This window comes from Arachis stenosperma, chromosome 4 (genome assembly GCF_014773155.1).
Source record: "Arachis stenosperma cultivar V10309 chromosome 4, arast.V10309.gnm1.PFL2, whole genome shotgun sequence".
Classification (NCBI taxonomy): Eukaryota; Viridiplantae; Streptophyta; class Magnoliopsida; order Fabales; family Fabaceae; genus Arachis; species Arachis stenosperma.
This window is the reverse complement of record NC_080380.1, coordinates 10441687-10464828: the sequence shown is the minus strand read 5'-3', so window position 1 is coordinate 10464828 and position 23142 is coordinate 10441687. Positions and strand designations below refer to the sequence as shown.

General features: G+C 33.4%; 1 protein-coding gene across 1 annotated transcript; it reads right to left on the bottom strand.

The window, feature by feature from the left end:
• Nucleotides 1–15346: 15346 nt before the first annotated feature.
• LOC130974579 (probable galacturonosyltransferase 4) lies at nucleotides 15347–18753 on the bottom strand. Its single transcript, XM_057899449.1, has 6 exons — nucleotides 18733–18753; nucleotides 18062–18274; nucleotides 17339–17466; nucleotides 16803–17160; nucleotides 16028–16576; nucleotides 15347–15680 (listed from the first exon to the last, which is right to left on the bottom strand). The coding sequence occupies exons 1-6, from the start codon at nucleotides 18751–18753 to the stop codon at nucleotides 15375–15377; spliced, it is 1575 nt and encodes a 524-aa protein (XP_057755432.1). The 3' UTR covers nucleotides 15347–15374.
• Nucleotides 18754–23142: the final 4389 nt, after the last annotated feature.

Genomic DNA, 23142 nt, shown 5'->3' with positions numbered 1-23142 from the left:
TGGTTAGTTGTGCGAAGTTGTGAAATTATATTTAGACCATGGTATTGAGCACCAAGTTTTTGGAGCCATTACCGGGGATTGTTTGAGCTGTGAAAAGAATGAATCACAATTTCGTGTACCAGTGACCGACGCGACCGTGTCGATTCATCTAAGCGCCATGTGCGCGAACGCGTACCCCACGCGTCTGCGTCGCTTGCGCTGCACAGCTCATCCCAATCTGCCAAAATATCTTATCTTTTTCTTTCCCAAATCCTAATTTGTTCCCCTTCTTCTTCTCCCTCCCCTCCCTTCTTCCTTCTTTCTCACTTCCTACTTTCTCTCTCTCACCACCATTATTAAGGTTTTTCTTTTCTTCTTCCCTCCTTACTTTTCTATTATTCTTATTATTTTTATGCTTAATTCTTTACTTTTTTCTTTTTCCTTTCATTATCCATGTTTTCTTTTTCTTCCTTTTCTTTTAATTGGTGTTGGAAATTTATTTGAGTCATTGTTTCTTATTATTTGCTTGTGGATTGTTAACAAAATTGTTGGCAATTATATGTTAGTTTTTCAGGGTTGCTTGCATGTTCAATTTGTTATTTTCATTAGCTTATTTCCCATACATGCTATGTGTTTGTGAAAATGCCCGTATAGCATGATGCAATGTTTGCGATATCTTTTATCCTACTACTCTAAAATGCCTGCTTTTCACAAAACCCTTTTTCATATCGCATTAATCCAATATAATTGTCATTACAAACAGATTGTTAGTATGAAAGACTTGGTAATCTAACTTGGACATTGAATACTTGTTCTATGCTACTCGTGCCTTTGCATGCATGTCAATAAACACCTTGCATTTAATTGTCATCATATGCACTTGTTATATTACCATTGATGATTTTTCACATGTAGTCATGACCATGTGTTAACATCATTCATCTTTAATGTGCATTGATTACCACCTATACCATCCTCTTCCTTGCTTTATCCCTTTAAATTGAAGTTACTTTCCTGTTACCTTTTCAGGATGGCCACCAAGAAAGGTAAAGAGAAAGCTACTTCAAAACCACTAGCGAGGAGAGGAATAAAAAGAGCTTTAGTGGCAGAGCCTTCTTCAACTACAGTTAAGCCCTCAACAAAAAGAATCAAGAGGATTGTAAAGGTTGATGAAAAAGAGAAAGCCTTCCCAGCAAAGGACACTGTGCGATTTTCCAATCGCTACTGTGAGCAGATGTTCCCCATCCTGGCAGAAAGGAGTTACAATAACGAACACCTTCTTCTCCTTCCGACCCATATTGCTACCTTTGTTAAGCCGCAAATTGAACGAAGACAATAGGGTTTCCTTCTGAGATAGCCACGGCAGGTTAATCTTTCCTGGGTAGTCGAGTTCTACTCTAATTTCCACCTACCAAACTTGCAGTCTGTCTATGTCTGTCAAAAGCAAGTCCCCATTATAGAAGAGGCCATTCAGCGAGCTTTAGATCTCCCCCCTACTCCAGAAGGACTGGACGCATTTCAAGAAGCCTCACTCAAGCGCCAGACGTACCAATTTGACTAGGATGCTGTTCTCAGAGTTATCGCACAATCTGGCAGCAGATGGATCTACGGATACCACCGTTCCCGCCTTAAGGGAATCTCGGCTTTTGCACTTACCTTAGAGGCTCGTGTATGGGCACAGATCATGTCCCATTATGTCTTTCCGAGCACTCACGAGTCCTCCTTCACTGCAGACATGGCTGTTCTACTATGGTGCATCCTTACAGACCAGCCTCTAAACCTACCAAGACACATCCGGAATGCCATGGGACACGTATAAATTGCGGACAACTTACCTTTTCCCGCCTTGATTTCGGATCTTGTCTCAGTAGCCAGAGTCTCCTACAGAGCTGGGGACACCAAAGCCATGCTTCCACGGGATGATCAATACGTCCCTAACGGGAAATATATCAGACCTCCAGCAGCCACTACAAGCCAACCTACTGAACCGGCTGAAGACATTCCTCCTTCAACACCACAAGCACCTACAACAAACCAACTGCTCCATCAGATACTTGAAAGGTTGGATCGGCAGGAACACAAAGCAAAGCTAAGAGAGCGCCGTAACAAGCGCCGATTCACATACCTCAAGGAGCTACTTAAAGGAAAATACAGAGACTCAGACACCCCGGACTCCACTTCGTTTACCAGCACAGGGAGCCATGACGGTCCCGACTGTGGAGATACTGCTACCAGCCCACCCTTGTTCCTGACAGATGGCACCGAGGACGGTGCAAAGCCTTAAGTGTGGGGAGGTCGGTCAGTACCTGACTTCCGGAGGTAATTTCTCTTCCTTAACACCAATAAAATAGGATATTTAGTTAGTTTTTCTTTTGTAGAATAGGATAAATTGCATAGTAATAGGTTAGTTGCATGCATGTTCTACTTGATTGAAAAGATAATAAGTTTCTTCTAAGACCCTATTTTTAGAACAAAATTTCACTAATTTTAATCAACATTTTTACGTTAAATTTGCTTGAAGTTGTATTTGGAAGATGATTTTTGAGCTAAAGAACACACAACCTGTGAGATTTGAGCCTAAAACACATGGTTACATTATTTAACCATAATTATTTTATTCTTGTGTGTTTACTTCTCTATGATTGTAATCTATATTTTGTTTCATCCTATATGTCCAATGTTTAATATATTTATATGCTTGCATATGATTGAGGCCATTATTTGTTTAGCTCACTTATCCCAAATAAGCCTACCCTTTCAATTACCTTTGTTAGCCACTTTGAGCCTTTAAATCCCATTTGTTCTGTATTTTACCACATCACTAGCCTTAAGCGGAAAAACAATTATATATCCCAATTGAATCTTTGGTTAGCTTAAGATAGAATTATGTGTTAATTGAGTATAGGAAGATTGTGGGAACAAAAGATAATAAAGGAATGTGTCACGATAATATAATGGGAATTTGGGTACATGCTCATGTGAAACTATAAAAGAAAATTAAAAAAAAATTCTATATGCATTGATAAGCTGTGTTTATTTTTATTTAAAAAAAATCCAAAAATAGTCAATAAATAAATAAGGGGATAAAATTACCCCAATGCTAAGTTAAAATTCAAAGATCAATGCATATGTGTTAAAGTTAAAATAAAAGTTGATACATGAGTATGGAATGTGAAAGGGAAATTTTGGGTAGCTAGGTATGAAATTTAAGTTATATAGAATATATATATGAATGTTAGGTGAAAGCTTGGGTTAATTAAAGATTCAATTTATAAGCTTACTTAGCCATATATGTATCCTTACCGTTACCCTGGCCCCATTACAACCTTGAAAAGACCTCATGATGTTTGCATTGGTATATTAAATATTGTTGATTGGTTAGGAGAAGGACAAAAATTAGAAAGCATGATTAGGGAAGGATAGAGTGATTACCCTATACACTAGTGAGACTAGAGCATACATACATCATAAGTGAGGGTTCAGTGCTTAATTCTATGTTCCCTGCTTTCATGAGCTACCTTCTTGCATTTTTATCGGTTGTTACTATATATTAATTGAATTAGTGGAATTTGATTTGTGACTGTCTTGAAGAGCTTATTTACTTTTAACCAAGTGGACAAGAATCATATAGTTGCATTCATATGTATAGGTTGCATTGCATTACATAAGCTTTACATGTTCCTACTCATTTATTTTATCTCCTTCAACTAAGCATGAGGACATGCTAATGTTTAAGTGTGGGGAGGTTGATAAATCACTATTTTATGGTTCATGTTGTGTTTAATTGTGTGGTTTTATCAATTCTTTACCCACTTATTCATATTATTAGCATGCATTTACAATCCCTTCCAAAAATTACTCTATGGTTGAAAACTTGCTTCCTAGAGACTTTTAATTATGTATTTTAATTCTCCTTTATTCCATTCGATGCCGTTATCTGTGTGTTAAGTGTTTCAGGCTTTATAGGGCATGAATGACTTGGAGATTGGAAAGGAAGCTTGCAAAAATGGAAGGAACACAAGAAATGGAGGAGATGACCAGCGAGACGTGACGCGGACGCATGGTTCACGCGACCGCGTGAATTAGAGGGAATCGCAGTGACGCGCTCGCATGCCTGACGCAAACGCGCGAACTGAAAACCGCACAAGCGACGCGAAGGCGTGGACGACGCACAGGCGTGGCAAGACAAAACGCTGGATGACGCGAACGCGTGGACGACGCGATCGCGTGACGTGCGCGATCTGCAGAATTCGCTGGGGGCAATTTCGAGCCCAATTTTCGGCCCAGAAAAGCAGATTAGAGCCATGGAACATGCAGAGACCAAGAAACAACATTCATTCTACATAATTTTTAGTTTTAGATATGATTTTACTCCTCCTCTAGGTTTTTTTCTCTACACATTCATAGTTCTTAGAATTTTGTTTTGATTGCTTTTTGGATTGGGATATTTAGAAGAGTTATTACCTCTGCCAAGACTTCATGATCCTAGTTTGTTTCCTTACTTGTCACTTACTCTTCCATGTCCTTAATTTATTCAGAATAACTGTTGGATTATTTTTAGAATTTATTAATATAAGAACTATTTTTATTTTTAATTAATCTTTCTTATTATTATTTATCATGTCTTTCTTTATTTTCCTTTCTTATTTCGTGAAGTTTACATTCATAATGAGCGAGTGGTTCCATAACTTGATTGGGGGATGATTGAAAGGAGAACCTTGAGTTGGAATGCTCAAGTGAAAAATTGTAATTGGGTTTATTGTTGGATCGCTCTCTAGTCACTGACACTAGTCCTTCCCAAGGGAGAGGATTAGGACTTGTGAATAGAAGTCGCCTTCCAACTTGCTTGACTTTCCTCTACCTAGTAAGGGATAACTAAGCAGAATAACCTTCAATTATAAATTAATCTTGAGAGAACTCCAACAAGAATAGGGCTTCCAACTAATCTACTCCCAGTCAAGGATTTAATTTAAAATACATAAATTCTCTGATTTAATTTCCTGTTTATCAATTCAAACTATTTTAGAAAACATCTGATTAATAAAATAGCACACCTTTCTGTAACTCGTTGGGAGACGACCTGGGATTCATACTCCCAGTATTTTAATTCTAATTTTGTGACAACCCCTTTTAAATTGATAAGCAGATTTTCGGTTGGTTAAGCACTATACTTGCAACGCATCTCTTATAACAATTTCTTAATCCGCCAATTTTTGCCACGTCACCCATATCAATCTCTGTAAGGAGCAAACCATCAAGCTAGTGATGTTAAAGAATCGCTTGTTGGGAGGCACCCCAATCATATTTAGTTATTTCTATTTCTTTTAAAAGTTTATTTTACATGATTAATTCCTTAAGTTTATTTTTCTTTAGTTGTTTCTTTAGGGTCATGATCACATGCATTAGTCAGAATAGAGACAGAAAGGTTCAGAGATGGAAACAGAATATCCTGGAATAAGTATCTTGCTAGCATTGAACACCAGACAAGGAAGGCAGAGTGGGCGTTCAACGCCCACTAGAAGCAGCCAAACTGGCATTGAACACCACACAGGGTGTCCTTGATGGGCGTTCAATGCCAGCCATGGAGCAGAGGCTGGGCTTTCAACGCCCAAAAGAAGCAGAAGACCTAGCATTGAACGCCAGGAAGGAGGTCCCTCCTGGGGTTCAACGCCCTGAGTGGAGCAGCAAGCTGGCGTTGAACGCTAGCTATGGAGCATGAGCTGGGCGTTCAACGCCGATAAGGAGGGCAGGGAATTTGAATTCCCTAGCCTCTCAAGACCAGTGGGTCTCACAACATCTTCACCTACCCCACCTTCTTCTCTCTTTTTTCACACTTCCCCACACACTTTTCCCTATAAATCCTCAACCAATCACATTCATACCTCTTCCCCAAACCATCATAACTTCCACCAACCCCCACCCACTAAAATTCAAATTTTCCCTCCCATATTCTCCCTTCTCCCCCCCCGCCATTCATTCGAAACCCTACCCATAACCTCCCTATAAATACCCCCCTCATACTACTTATCCCACACACTACTCATACACCTTTCACCCTCACTTGGACGAATTACTCTTCTCCCTCCATATCCATCTATTTTCTTCTTCTTCTACTCTGTTCTTCTCTTTTTATTTTTGCTCGAGGACGAGAAAAGTTTTAAGTTTGGTGTGGAAAAGCTTTGCTTTTTGCTTTTCATTCCTACTTATGGCACCCAAGGTCAGAGAACCCTCTAGAAAAAGGAAAAGAAAGATCGTAGCTGCCACCTCTGAATCTTGGGAGATGGAGAGATTCATCACTAAATCCCACCAAAACCACTTCTATGAAGTAGTGGCGAAGAAAAAGGTAATCCCTGAGGTCCCTTTTAGGCTTAAGAAGAAGAATATCCGAAGATCCGAGATGAAATCCAGAGAAGAGGTTGGGAAGTCCTAATAAATCTCATCTAAGAGGTTGGGATCTTGATGGTGTAAGAGTTCTATGCTAATGCATGAGTCACCATGGTGTGAACCCTCATCCTAAAAATTGGAGCACCATGGTTCGAGGGAGAATCTTAGACTTTAGTCCGAAAAGTGTGAGGTTGGTGTTCAACTTGCCTTTGATGCAAGGAGACCCACATCCTTACACTAGAAGGGTCAATTTTGATCAGAGGCTGGATCAAGTGCTCTGAGACATCTGTGTGGAAGGAGCACAGTGGAAAAGGAATTCCCAAGGTAAGCCTATCCAACTAAAAAGGCTTGACCTCAAGTCCATAGCTAGAGGATGGTTGGAATTTATCCAACGCTCTATTATCCCTACTAGCAACCAGTCCGAGGTGACCATAGACCGAGCCATCATGAGCCATTGTATCATGCTCGGAGATGAGGTGGAAGTACATGAGGTGATACCTCAAGAGTTGTACAAAGTGGCAGACAAGCCTTCCACCCAAGCAAGGTTAGCTTTCCCTCATCTTATCTGTTACCTATGAAATTCAACTGGAATTGCCATAGAAGGTGACATTTTAATTGAGGAAGACAAGCCCATCACTAAAAGAAGGATGGAGCATACTAGAGAGCCGGCACATGAACTACAACATGAGCATGTGGAGCCGCCTCAACATGAGATCCCTGAGATGCCTCAAGGGATGTATTTTCCTCCTCAAAACTATTGGGATCAATGGCATACTTCTTTGGGAGAATTAAGCTCTAACATGAATCAGCTGAGGATGGAGCATCAAGAGCATTCCACCATTCTCAATGAAATTAGAGAAGATCAAAGAGCTATGAGGGAAGAACAACAGAGACAAGGGTGTGACATTGAAGACATCAAGTACTCTATTGGATTCTCTAGAGGAAGTGGTAGCCGCCGTCACTAAGGTGGTCTCGTTCCATCACCCCTTGATTTTATTGCATTTTTCTATTTTCCATTATGTTTTGTTGTCTGTTCTCGTGTTTTTATTGCATGATCATTTCTATATATGTCTTAAAGTTATAAAATGTTCCATATATCTCTCACCTTACTTAAAAGAAAAATTATTTTATTGAAAGATAAGTAAGATGCATGAATTTCGAGTTATATATTAAGAATAGTTCAATTATATGATGTGGTGGCATTGCTTTTATTTTCTGAATATATGAATGAACAGTGCATGTTTAATATTGGAGTAAAGAATGTTGGCTCTTGAAAGAATGATAATAAAAGTGAAATATTATTGAGGATTTGAAAAATCCAAAACTTGATTCTTGAAGCAAGAAAAAGCAGCAAAATATATATATATAGAAAAAAAAGCAAGCCAAAAAAGAAAAAGCCAGTAGCTCTTTAAACTAAAAGGCAAGAGCAAAAAGCCAATAATCCTTTAAACCAAAAAGCAAGGACAAAATAGTCCAAGACTTTGAGCATCAATGGTTAGGAGGGCCTAAAAGAAACAAAATCTTGGCCTAAGCACTCCAAAGGAACAGTGTCCCTAACTATATGCTTGTGGTGTGAAGGTGTCAAGTAAAAAAAAAGGCTTGAGATTGAGCAGTTAAAGTCATGATCCAAAGCAAAAAGAGTGTGCTTAATAACTCTGGACATCTCTATCTGGGGATTCTAGCAAAGTTGAATCACAATCCGAAAGGGTTCACCCAGTTAAGTGTCTGTCGCATTTATGTATCCGGTGGTAATACTGGAAAACAAAGTGCTTAGGGCCACGGCAAGACTCTAAAAGCTGTGTTCAAGAATTAAAAAGAACTAAATTAGGAGAGTCAATAATATCATCTGGATTCTAATTTCCTAAGGATGACAACACTTTTGAGCTTCAATGGATAGTGAGATGCCAAAACTATTCAGAAGCAAAAAGCTACTAAGTCCCACTCATCTAATTGAAACTGAACTTCATTGAAAACTCTAAGATTTATTGTATCTTACTCTTCTTTTTATCCTACTTTGTTTTTAGTTGCTTGGGGATAAGCAACAGTTTAAGTTTGGTGTTGTGATGAGCGGATATTTTATACACTTTTTGACATCATTTTCATATAGTTTTTGTTATGTTTTATTTAAATTTTATTATATTTTCATAGGTTTTACTGTAAAATTCACATTTTTGGATTTTACTATGAGTTGTTGTGTTTTATGGTGATTTCAGGTATTTTCTGGCTGAAATCTGAGAGTTTTGACAAAGTCTAATTCAGAAGTAAGGAAAGCGTAGCAGATGCGGCAAGATCTGACCTCCGTTCACTCAAGCAAGCAAGCATTTTTGGAGCTAAAGACATCCAAATGGAGCACTCTCAACGGCTATGGAAAGCTAACATCCAGGGCTTTCCATCAATATATAATAGTCTATACTTGTATTTGGAGATGAAGGCCCAAAACGGGTGTTCAACGCCAGCCATCTACCCTTTTTCTAGCGTTGGATGCCCAAAAGAGAGCAGCTAACGTCCAACGCCTAAAGGGGAGTCCAAAGTGGGCGTTCAACGCCCAAGCAGCCTACTAGCATGTGGAGACACCCTTAGCTTAGCCCAAACACTCACCAAGTGAGCCCTGGAAGTAGATTTTTGCACTACAGCCTAAGCCTATCATATTTCTATAATCCTTAGTTATTAGATTAGTATATATAGGAGAAGATCACCCTTGTTTTAGGATCTTCAACCACCATAGAAATTATTTCATATTTTCGAGTTTCATTGTATAGTATGAGCCACTAAACCTCCTAGGTTAAGGTTAGGAGCTCTGCTGAGTTTTATGGATTAATAAAAGTACTACTGTTTTATTTCAATTCGTGTTTGATTCTCTCCTAAGATGTATCTTCGTTCTTCAACCTTATGAATGAGTTGAACCGTCACAAGTTATCTCTATTCTACATGGGTTCAGCGAGTGTCTTTCATCGGATATCAATGAACCACTAGCTTGATTATACATCTCTTAGACGGCTAATCCATGACTTCGTTGGGGACTTCTCGAGACATCAGTTCAATCGAGGTATGGGGAGATTAGGGTCTTTGTGGTAAAGGCTATAATCAAGGCGCAGCATTCTCTGATCCAGAAGATTCGACCTTGTCTGTGGCGTTTTGAGTAGGATCACCAAGGGGATGAACTGCAGAAGCTTCACCCTTATTCAGACTGGATGCACACTAAACTTGGTGTTCAGCCTAGAGGAAGATTGGCGGCCTCTCAACTGGCGTTGATCATATACAGTCTGTTATAGAAGAAATCATTCACAGTTGGAGTAGACAGTAAGAAAGTATTGATCCAGAAGAACAAAGCATCTCCGAAGCCTTAACCATCTTCTTATCGTTAGATTCACAACCACTGAGTAACGTTATCTTTATTTTATTTTTATGCGTTTAAACAACTACACAACATCTCTATCCACCAGACTAAGATTTACAAGATAACCATTGTTTGATCCAAGCCGACAATCCTCGTGGGATCAACCCTGACTCACCTCAGGTATTACTTGGATGACCCAGTGCACTTGTTGGTTCAGTTGTGCGAAGTTAAATTCCGTGCACCAGTTCTGACAACTATGGAACAAAGGAAAAGAGGGATAAGAACCTACCTCGCGAGTTTGTGGGGGGAGAATCTCACAGAACAGTAGCTCGATGGACGAGATTGCTGGCATAAGAGAATGCCAAAGGAGGAGATCATCACAGTAGGAGATGTCACCGGCGGAGATGATGCGTGTGCATCTTTAGTGATTTTCCTTCTTAATTTTAATTGATTTATTAAGAAATTCTGTTGAATAATCAATGAATTTAAAGTTAGAATGAACATTACTTTGATTAGTTGAATTTCATTGATTTCAGGAAGTTTTAGAAGAAAAATAGAAAGAAACAGAACATAAAAAAGGATGGAGAGCAATAAACAGAAAGCTCTCTGTGACAACAGTATCAAATAGAAAGCTCCCTAGAAGATATAAAAAGCTCACTGGAAAACAAAAGAAGTCATGGCGTTATACATGAACAATATAGCGTATTACGTGAAGGAAGAAAAAGGACCTGCGCATATGCACAAATAACTATCATTCACCATTTCACGTAATACATGGGCAATTTTACGTATGCGTACGCACAACAAGAGAATTTTGGCGAGTGTGCACACACACATCTGCACAAGTTGATTTTCATGTATAACGTGGAATTTTCCACGTATAACGTGAAGGAAGAAAAGGGGAGGCAACATTTGAGAAAAGTGGCTCACGTACAATGTAGCCTATTTCACGTTGTCCGTGAGCCCAATAAAATACATTCCAAAGCCAAACGTACTTCACGTATAACGTGGTGTAAGCCACATACTACTTGGGCTTTGCAACTTCTCCCAGGATTTCAATTCAAGATCAACTCTTCTCCAATTTTTCAACCTTCTGGAAGATAAATCACAAGTCCATTAATGACAGCATTTATTGAATATTGTAAGGAGATAAAGATTGGAAGTTATACTAGAGGAAATTATTAATTAGATAGCTTTGATTCTATTTTAATTTGAATTTGAATTTTAAATTAGGGTTAGTATTTAAGGTAGAGGGAGGCTCTCTTCCAGGGGAGCTCTCTTCTTCGGTTGCTTTGGCAGTTTTAATTTTTCAAGGATTTCGAGGAAGAACATGAGTTTCTAATTCACCTCAGTTAAGGTTAGGAGCTCTATTATTCTATGGATTAATGTTTTAGCTTTTTACACCTTTGATTTATGCATTAATTTTTTTTCAAGAATAGGTTTTTGTTCTTCATCTTAAAGGGTTTGAATGTATTGGGAAACAATTCTTCTCTGATTTGAATTCTCTTAGCTTCTTGGAAAAGTTGATTAATTGAATTAAGCTTGAAAACCGATTCTCATAATTCTTAAGTTTTGAAAATGGATTGATAAGTGACATAAAATCAACCAGGAAAGATTCTTATGAATTGTGTGGCTTTATAAATCAGTGAACGTTCTTCAACTCTTTTCTTAAGTAATTCACTAAGGGATTAGCGATCAATTAGGTTAAAGAGAAATTAAATCTCCAAAGGATTGGGGTTTGATTACTAACGGTTTGCCATAAAAGTATTTTTTCACGATCAAGGTGGAAAGTGAAAAATATTAATCTAGAAGTTTTAACATCTCTGAAACCTTAACTCTTTTATTCATATTATTTCTCACATCCACTGTTTTCTTATGTTTTCCTTTATTTAGTTGTTGTTTATGCTTAAAGCCTTTCAAAACCCTAATGTGCTAGTCTAACTAGATTAATTGGTTGATTTTGCTTGTTTAATCCATTAATTCTCGTGGGATTGACCCTCACTCACTTGAGGTATTACTTGATACAACCCGATACACTTGCCAGTATTTTGTGATTCGTAAAATCCGCGATCAGGAGACCGTCGCAGGAGGAGATTGTCGTTGGAGGAGAGGTCACCAGAGAAGATCTCTGCTGAGGAAGACGTCGTTGAATGAGGTCATTGTTGGAAGAGGTCCTTGCCGGAGGAGATCGGTCAGAGGAGATCATCACAAAGAAGATCACTGTGGCAGTGATTCAACCTTTGCATTTCAACGGAAAATGAGAGTTGGATTAGGGTTAGAATTTTTTATATAGCAGTAATAATGGCATTTTAAAACCACCAGAATCAACAAAAACCGCCATTTAATGCAATTCAATTATGGAAGCAATAAAAAACTTCATAATACTCGGATATTATGGTAGTTTTAAAAAACTGCTATAATATTAATGCCATTTTATGTCCCATTTTTTGTAGTATTTGGTGGAAAGAGATGTAGAAAGAAAGAAAGAGAGAGGAGGTTTAGAGAGAGAGAGTGGGTCTTTCAAAATGAGGGGAAAGGCGTGCACGATTCTAATTTAGGGCAAATTTACCGTCGAATTTATCGGCCGGTAATGCATTATGTGTAACCAAAACGTAACATTCCATTAATTGAGCTTGTTGGGCGGATTTATCCACCGGTAATTCTAATGGTAATGGTTGCACTAATTTTTTTTTCCTCCAAATATTACCGGAGAATTTACTGTCGGAAAATCAAATACGATAGTAATTTTTTTACTTGACAAATTTATTGCCAAATCTGCCGGTAACTTCTGACGCTAAATCCAACGATAAATCTAACGATATTTAGCATTTTTCTTGTAGTAAACACTCATGTTTGCTCTTAATTTATGTCTTTTTCCTCTTTTGGACTCATCACTCTTAGATTGTTTGAAACAAGTTGCACTTTAAAAAAAAAAAAAAAAGAAAGAGAGACCAAATTAAGATAATCTTAATGATAAAAAATTTTAATTTGACAAGATAACTTAGATTATGTGACAATGAAAATAAAACAAGGAGAGACACATTTTTAAGTTTATGAGAAACTAGAAAAAAATTCTAATCCCACTTGACACCCCCAAGGTGAATTGCAATAAATCAAAATGTTTCTTTATACTTGAAAATTAAAATCAATAACCTTGTTTAATATATAACACCTCTCTGTTGGAGGATTTATGTCGGTCTAGAATTTCACAAAAAGAATTGCATTGCAAGTATAGTTTTAAACTAACAATTAACAAGAATTAAAGTTTAAATGATTGTCATAATACAAATCAAAATAACCGAAAGTAGTATTCCGGGTCGTTCTCCCTAAGAATTACAATCGAGTGTTCAATTATTGGCTATAAAGAAATTAGAGGTTCGGTCGCAATAACGAATAATGTAAATAGTAAGAAATTAAAGAAATAAACAATAACTAAATATAAAAAACAATTAAACTAAGGCAATTAAAGAAATCAATTAAGAAAGATCTTGACAAGGGTTAATGGTCAATGATCATTGATGCGTGAGCATCTTGTACCCTTTTTTCCTTCATTTTCTAGTTATTTTTTATTAGATTTTATTTAGTTTCATAATATTTTAGTGCAAAAATCCTCTTTGGATGCTACGTTGGGTTGTTTTAATATTTTTATTATTTCAGGTTAAATTCAGGCAAATTTGGTATAGTTTTGTGCAAAAAACAAAGGAAGAAAGTGGATGTTGTCAACCCTGACCTCCTTGCATTCCAACGAGCCTAACTTAAACTACAGAGGTTCAATTGACGTGGTTTTAACGGCATTGGAAAGCCAACTTTTAGAGCTTTCTTACGATATATAATAGTCTATACTTTTCTTCTGTATTCACTGCCAATTCTGGCGCTAAATACCGAACCTGGCGTTTAGCACCCGAAGAGGATAGAAAAATGCCAGAACTTCCCCTTGCCAGTGCTAAACGCCAGAAAAATACCAGTTAAATGCCAGAATATGGGTCAAACTCACCCAAGGAAGCATCTTTAGTGGGATTTAGCTTTTAATTGTTATCTTTTATCATATTTTAATTATTTTTATTTACAAATAAAATTTTTTAGGCCTAGACATTATTATTCTATTTTATTTTCAAATCAAATTAGGTTAGATATAAAAGGAAAAAGATTTACCCTTTAGAGGGGATCCGGATCTTTTCTCTTCCGCACACTTTTCAGAACCCTAATTTTCTCTGTAAATTATGAGCCACTGAACCTCCTTGGTTAAGGTTAGGAGCTCTGTTTATTTTTATGAATTAAGATTATTGCTTTGTTATTTTAATTAATGTTCGTTCTTAATCTTATGAATTTGGGTGGAACGAGAGTATGACCCTTATTCTACATGAGTTCTTGTGATTCTCGAGAGAGTTATCTCGCTTGAACAACACTTTGAAAACAAATTCCTCCTAAATTGCTAATTACATGAACTAATTGGGATATGTGACATATAATCCTGTTAGCTTTGGGTAATTAGGGTTTTTGTGGCTATAAACTAGTTTTTGAACTTAACCCTCTAATCGGAATTAAGTGACCACGAGAGTGGCAGTTAATGAAGGTTAGAGGAAACTAAATCACTAAGAGATTAGGGTTTAGTTAATTACAGTTTGCCATGAAATGAATCATGCATTGTTAAAATAGTTGGTAAGAACTTTTAATTTGGAAAAGTAAACATCTCCGAAACTTTAACTATTTTCTCTCACTGTTTTTACACCAAACCTTTTATTTGCTTTCTTTATTCTCTTGTTCATTGTTTTATGTGAATTACATCATCAAACAACCTTTTTTGTTTTCCTAACTAAGCCAATTAGATAACTATTGTTACTCAGTCCGACAATCTTCGTGGGATCGACCCTCACTCACCTGAGGTATTACTTAGATGACCTAATGCACTTGCCGGTTAAGTTGTGGATATTCTAAATTCCGCACCAAGTTTGCCATGGAAAGAGCATTGCATGCTCAACATGTGCCGAAAAACCAATATATGGAGTTTGCCACGTATCAGTTAGAAGGAGAAGCTCAATTCTGGTGGCAAGAAGCTCACCATTTACTGCAGCAAGGTGATGCTATGTTTTACTACATCAAACTAACTTCTTAGCTGAGCAACCAGCATAGTAGAGATAGTTTAAGTTGTTACAATATTAGCAGCTACATATATCCTTGTAAACCAGAAACAAGGTGAGGAAACATATAACAATCCATTTGAAATCAAAACATAACCACATGAAGTTAATATGAATGATGGGTTAGGAGCTTAAAAAATGATTAATAGCATTAAGGGTATTGAAAAGAGTGTCAACTTCAATAAAAGAACAAGGAATTGTACAACTACAAGACAAAGGAATTGTTTAGGGAAGTGGTAGGATACAAGCTACAACAAAGAGGCAAAGAGGAGAGAACTTAAAAATAGCTATTTTCATTTACAAGTACAGTTAGCATCTCTGTTGGTAAGTGATCAAGGTTCAATGGTTGCAAATTGATACTCTGATTTTTTACTCTTAATCTCTACTATGCCCAAATCCAAAAAATACCGACATAAAACAGAGAAAACCAATACAAAAAGAATTGTAAAGCTTTAGCAAAAAATTAGAAGCCCTACACATGAAAATGCAGACCTGTACGGTGCATTGCAGCATGGCTAGTGCCAAGAAAACTTCAATCAGTGGTTTAATGTACCAAGAAGACACATCTCTATGGGTTGATGTTGCATTCTCGCAAATACACATGCATAATCGACATACTTTGTCCAATGACTTCGGAACTTGGGAATACTTATCTCAAGCCATGGCTTCAAGTTGCCATTGTAGTGGATAACGGCAGCGCGATCAATATCTCTTTGGTTGACATTGGGGTTGTAGCCGAGACCCAGGACATGCCAAGATCGGTTCAGTGGGAAAGTTTGTTTCCAGAATGTTATGAGACCCGGTGGCAGTGTTCCTAACTTCCACAACTGTCTATCATGATTCTGTAATTCAATTTAATTGCAAACAAAAATCAGTCAACGATTCTATGACCAAGAAACAAGATATGTCAAAAAATAGTTTAAGGAAATCGCAAACTGCCTAATGTTGCATACATGATACATTCCATTTCTCAAACAGTCAAACCGAGTTCAAATCATTATACATACTCCTATCCGCAATTTTTGAATGATAGTATGAAACATATTGATAACATGCCTTAAATGCCTATTTATTAGCTAATAAGTTTAATGGTGAAAAAAAAGTCACTAATCTACATATAATTTATGTGAATTTATTACCAATCATATGGGATACATACTGAAAAGGTAAACCAAACTGTATCACTTACCAGATTCTGCCAGTTGTGGTACACCTCTGTGATGTTTTGCCTCTTCCATTCGACTAAATCAAATATACGTGGGTCAAAATTCTTTGCGATAAGAGGATGGGAGAAGTTAAGATAACGATCAAATCGATGAAAACTTTCTCCACAAGTTTCTACAGCACCATTTACATTGCCTTTCAGATCAACTGACCAAAGACCAGTCAGATCCTTCTTCACAACTATATCATCATCCAAGAACAGCACCTTGTTGAGCTTTGGAAAGATCTCAGGAAGGTAGAAACGGAGATGATTCAAGATAGATAAATATTTTGGATTTCTAAACATCAGGTTTGAATCAGAAGTTGCTGGATGAGTCTTGAAGTAATAATCAATCATGGATGGAGAGCCCAACTGCCTAAGAACAGGACTATAACTTGCGTTCAACCAAGTAAAATCTTCAATGTTCTGAACCTGAATGGTTGCATTGCCGGGTGGATTTGCCAAAAACCACATCCTCATTGCCACATAATTGAGTCTCCCAGTAACAATGTGAAAAACATGCTTTGAGGTGTCCTGCAAATTCATTAAATAAAATTATTATAAGCAAGTCATGTCAATGGGGAATCGAAACAGCATCAGTGCTGATAATTTTTAATTTCTTTTACTTCACAAACTTGGGGCAAAAATAAAATAGAAACCATCTTTCTTAGTTAAAATAGATAAAGCACAGCTATACCCCTAGCACACTCCACCATTTTTCCTTTGATGTCAAGAATTCGCAACATTGAAAAACAGATACCTTAGCATTAACAGCAGTTGAATTCACAACAACAGCCGCAGCCAATATGTTGTCTGAGAATATTGCATAATGGTATAGTCGAGGGTCTTCTAACTTCTCTTGACTGGGGAACTGTTGCTGAGAAGAATTCAAGCTATAATACTCAGTTGTAAGGCGCAGTGGAAGACAATGAGGACCTTTTGGCAATGTTTTTGCTGTTAATTGTGTTAAGAACAAAGTCTGCTTCTTGTGTGCATGGAGCTGCTCCACTGTTGAGTGGATCATAGCCCGAAGCTTCTTCACAACAGCAGCACAATCATCTTGAGCTTGCTTCCCTTTCAACAAAGTTTGTTCCATCGCCTTCATTCTCTCATTTGCACTGCCAATAGTAAGACACATATTATGACGAGAAATGGAGCTTGGTAGAGAAATTACTTACTCGTCATTTTTATAAGCAGCAGTAAAAGAAACTTAAAGAAGAAAACATAAACTTGAATATAATAAGATAGCATGGGAACACAAACAGGGAAAACAACAGTGTTCTTATAGTTACTTACTTCCTAGGTAAGCCAGAATCCTTGCTTGCATCTCCAAGTGTTCGTGAAACTTCCTTTACCCGTAGTCGTAGTTCCCGTGTAAGATGGGAGTTGCTTTTTACTACTGGCAAGGAAAGATAGATTTTAGCCTGAATGAGTTGATCTTAGAGTTGCTGTACCTTAGCATCTAGTAGCATTTGTTCTTTCTGCTTATTGGAGGCGCTGTTTAATATCCTGAGAAAAAATTGCAGCAAATGTGAAACCAGAAACTTAAAATGAACTTGGCTTGAACTAGGCTTGAACGTGTAGCAATACTAGCAAATAATGTTGACAGGAAATGCTATCTAGCAACTCATTCGATCCATTTTTGTAATTGACATTAGCAATTCGACTAACTACCATTTGTTTTGATCTTCGTCGGACTCAAACTAATTTTTTAAATGCAAACCACAAATGCACACAGTCTCATCTAAATCTCTAATGTATACAAACTCCACACAAAGGAACACATACCTAAATAGGTTTATCAGTGTGGAACTTCTTTATCAACTAGATTTTATTATAATGACTTTAAGGCACTGAGCTAATTAAAACTAAAAAAATGTGCTATATATCAGACCTTAAACTCCTCATAAGATTATCAATTCAAACACTAGAATCTCATCATAGAGACGAACATAGATAACACTTATACAAACCACAGCAGCAACAGATGCAATACAACACGGAAAATCCATCACCTACCTTAACTTGAGACTCGCGATCAGAAGCACGATCTGATTTAGTGAGCTTTGCATCACTGTCATCAACATCAATAGCATCTTCGCCATTTACATTTTCGCCACCACCGTCATCAGCTTTCTCCAAGGTGTTCCCTTCATTCCCTTGCTTGTTGTCACCTAGGGTGGCAAGCGGGGAAGCCCGCCACGCCTCGTCTAGGGAGACGGTCCTAGAATCCTATAAATATCTAATAAATAAGTGTAATTATCCGTAATAATATTGAAATTATAATTTTAAATTATTTTTTAAAAATTAATTTGAATTATAATAATTTGATTAATAAAAAAGTAATATATTATGTATTGTTTTTTTAATCTAGTGTTAATTAGATTACCTCTAAAATAGTTATTAATCGGTTTTAATAATCTACTTTTTTCAATAGATTAGACATATATACTGAATGTGATTGTAAATAATATAGAGATAGTTAAATCCACCAACAAATATATTGGCTATTATCACACTATAAAACAAATTAAATATAAAGGCTATTAGCACTTATAAATCTATAAAATCGCACATTTTTTGATTCATGCAAGGGTTTACTTATCAAATAAACTTAAAATATGAACCAAAAATATTTATAAAATGGACCTAGCATCCCTTGAAAGAATCATGAAAAATAATCAACTTACCTTATCATCCATGAGAATCATTTCTATGGAAGACGTCTTGTTCTTGTCAAATTTGGATAAGACTTTCCATAACCTTATAATTTTTGCGTTTATTTTTCAAACTTTTTCATTATATAATCTACCATAGGTAACACTGTTGATAGAATCGTAGTTAGTAGCCTTTAGGTATGAAAAATAATAAATCTATGTTTGAAGTACGAATTTTTTAGATGATAAATAATGGTAACAATTCACTATTAATCTTTATATATATATATATATATATATATATATATATATATATACACTAATTATATACGGTAATAATTAACAAATATTTTCAATAGAGATACTTGCTAGTTGCAACAATTAGGTAAAATTTATGTCATTATATTTTATTAACCTTTATGATTAATTTAATAGAGATACTTGTTTAATATATATGTTATCGACATTAATTATATGCCAATATTTTTAGGAAGAGCTAAAAGAGGAGATATATAAATATATATAATATTATTGCTATATAGGAATCATACATAAATTGCTACATTTTTTTATTATATTATACAACTTAAAATTATAATATCATGTTATTATTAATTCTAAATACTTGCTATAATTATATCAAATTTAATTATGACTCTAAATAAATAAAATAGATAACATTCAATATTATTTTTTTCTTTTTTACATTCAATATTTATTGTAAATATAAAAAGTAAAATAATTAATAAAAAAAAAGTCTAAGGGTCAGCAACTTTGTTAAATTGTGGCTAGCATGTAACCAGCAAAGAAAAGTGAGCCATTGGATGAAATCTCACACTAATCTCACACCATTAAAACTATCTTGATGGCTATTTGATGGCTACAAATCACAAAAGTTGTTGGCCCCTAACATTCCTTATAAAAAAATATGAGCAGAAAATAAAACATATTAATTACATTCAATTTGTTATCTATTTAATCTTGTGTACATACGATATAACTTTACGAAAATATTATGAATCACAACTTTTTTTATTCTACAAAAAAAAACTATATGTAGTTTTTAGTAGTATAAAAATAATTATAAGAATTAATTATTAATATTGATATTAATCACAATTGATTATTGATACTCTAATTTTTTTTAAAATATATTCTACTTTTTTAAAATATAATGCATGTACCGTGTAGATATTATTATAATAATAATAATATTATTATTATTATTATTATTATTATTATTATTATTATTATTATTATTATTATCCACTAACTAATTGATATCAAATTAAATGGGCCACTATTAATGTGTATATCAACTATCTCCTAATAAAATTATTGCACTTGAATGAGAATTAGAACTATATCAATTGATATAATTAGAAGGATTAAAAATATCGATTATTAATAAGTATTTTAATAACGCATTGAATATTGATTTGATATAATTATAATGAAGATATTTTCCTAAATTAATATAATCATGCATTATTCATGAGCTAATTATAATATAATTAGAATAAATTTATTTGAGAGAAAAAAAGAGTTCATGTGTAATTTTCAAAAATTATAATAATTTTTTATTATTTATATATACGTATATATTAATTTTGTAAAATATATGTACGTGTATATATATTATGGTAGTTTTTCTTAATATATATACACATACATAAATAAAAAAATATATGAATTATATTTTGTTAAACTCCATGTTACCAATTATTAAAAACATTTAAATCATATATATTAATTATTTTTGTTATAATTATTTCGTTTTATATATATGATTATTTTTTATTCTACAATCGTGCAATAATTTTTTATTTTTTATATCCATATATATTCCTCAATCCCGACCCCATTCATACGCATATTAACAGTTTTTTTCTAATAGTGATGTTTTAATTTTTTGTTTTTCTTTTTTCCACGTATCTTTCCTTTTGTTAAATAGTGATGTTTTAATATTTCTTTTTTTAAATACATTTTTCTTAATAATTATATTACTAATCTGAAATATAAAATAAGAAAAAAAGGTGATACATATATCCAAAAAAGAAAATAAACTTAAAAATCAGAAAAAAAAATGTATATTAAAAAATGTAAAAATAATATATTCAAAAAAATAGTCGTAATGTATAAATTGAGTCAATAATTTAAATTTCTCTAAAACTAATTTAATCAAGTACCAATATTAGAAATAAATTATTTACATAATATTTAATCTATTTTAGTCCTTAGACACGTATAGATTAGAGTCATTCTCGTAATGACAACCAACTGAAACAACATCATAAGTTCGAACATTTAGAATTCGTGCAAATTCAGACAATTTCCTTGTTCTTTGAAAACCTTCTGTATCCTTGATAAAGTTGAATCGCAATTCCTTTTATGGAAAAATAGTTACGGATGTGGCTTTGATGTGTTGGAGACCAAAATTTGGAAGTCATCATCATTTATATCTGAGTATGACACCCATTAAACCCTAAAGGTAAAATAAAATAGTATCTCTGGTTTTAATCTCAATTTAATTCTAAATCTACAGTAATAATGACTTATTTAATTCAGCATTTATGATAATAAATGAGATGACCATTATATAAATCATTTAATGTAAAATAGCTTAATTTGCTATTATAATTAATATATGTATTGCCCATAAATAGATTAGAAAATAATAATTTCGTAACAAAATAATCATTCAATTTGAATTACAATTAATTGATTGATAGAAATTATAATAAATTGTATGATATTTAAGTAATTAACCAAATCAATTATTTGATATAATTAATTTATTATAATAAATTGAATTTAATGAGTTAAAAGAAATAAATCGAAAAATACCATCAGAAATATGCCAAACAATTTTATCATTAAGTGCAAAAATTTAATTTTTATATAATAGAATAAATATTTACAAATTATTATATTAAACACAGACTAAAAAAAATACACTAAACAAAATAAAAGCATCAATGGTAAAATATAATCTAAATAATTATTTTAATTCAAAAAGAACCTGTGATGAATTATAATAAATCTATATATGAGAAGCAAAAGCAAAATAAATAATTAAAAATAAAGTAAAAAGAGCAATTAAAAAAATAAAATAAGATAGAAAAGATAATGTATGGAGTAGATAAAAAATGTATTGCAATAGAAGATTAATATAATTAATTAATACAAATGATGAAAGAGAAAAATCAAAATACGATCTTATTAAAAAATTTTCAAAAAAAATATTTTGAAGAAAAACCTATTAATCAACTTTTATAAAAATATTACAAAAAATTTAAATTATCTTTAAATAAAATAATAATACCCTTAAGAATTATTAATCAAAATAAATAAAAAAAGAATATAAAACAAAATCATATAAAAATATTAGCAAAATTAAGATAAAAAATAAAAATAAAAAATTACAAATAATTAGTTATAATTAATTTGGTTTAATGAATTAAAAAATTTAAAATAATTTGATATTTACTCTAATTAAATTAAATATTTGAAGTTATGATTAATGCAATTTAATGAATCAAATAAAATGTTAAATAATAAAATATTTATGCTAATCAAATCAAATTACATAATTGACTAGTTATAATTAATATAATTGAATGAATCAAATATATTAAATTAAAAAATAATTTAGTTAATTTATGTCTTAAGGACACATTTTAAAAATATTTATTTTTCAACAATTTTTATAATATTTTTATCCTATAGTCTAAAGACACAGTTATAATAACCCATTAAATAGTATTTAATCATTTAATACAAATAATTAGTATAATTGATTTAGTACAATAAATTAAAAGAAATAAATGTGAAAGAAAGAGATAAAGAAAAAGTAAAATTATAAAAACGTGTAGCCATTAAAAAGCAATACAAAAAGTCATTTTTAATTATTTATTTATTAATTATTAATTTATTATAATTAATTTCACAACATTTATTATACGTTATTAATTTTATAAATTAATACAATCAATTAATTGATATCAATTATTGATAATTAATTTTAGTTAATATAACTCATTTTGCTATATTTTTTAAATAAATAATAAAAAATACACGTCTCAATTTTTTGTTAAAATAGAATAAAATAAGATACATAAATTGAGTAGGTATAAATCTGAAAATTATAAAATTTTTTCAACAACTCAAATAAATTAGTACCATAAAACTAAATTTAATGTCATTTTTAAAAATAATTACTGACCTTTTATTCTTTTAATTATTAATAATTTAAATAAAGTAATACCCTATAACTTATTTTATTATCTATTTTAAGTAATTACTAACATTTTATTTTTCTAATTATTTGCTTGTCTTATTTATCATTTATGCTTTCAATCAATTATATTAATAAACAAATAAATTAAATTAACTCCGGTTATACTTTGACTATTCAACAATTTAACATAATCTTTTTAATTT

Coding starts and splice junctions, on each gene's coding strand:
- LOC130974579 (XM_057899449.1), bottom strand. CDS start 18,753: ATGATTCTCATGGATGATAAG. Junction 18,275..18,732: donor TGATTCTCATGGATGATAAG/GTAAGTTGATTA, acceptor AGATATTTATAG/GATTCTAGGACCGTCTCCCT. Junction 15,681..16,027: donor ACCACAACTGGCAGAATCTG/GTAAGTGATACA, acceptor ATTGAATTACAG/AATCATGATAGACAGTTGTG.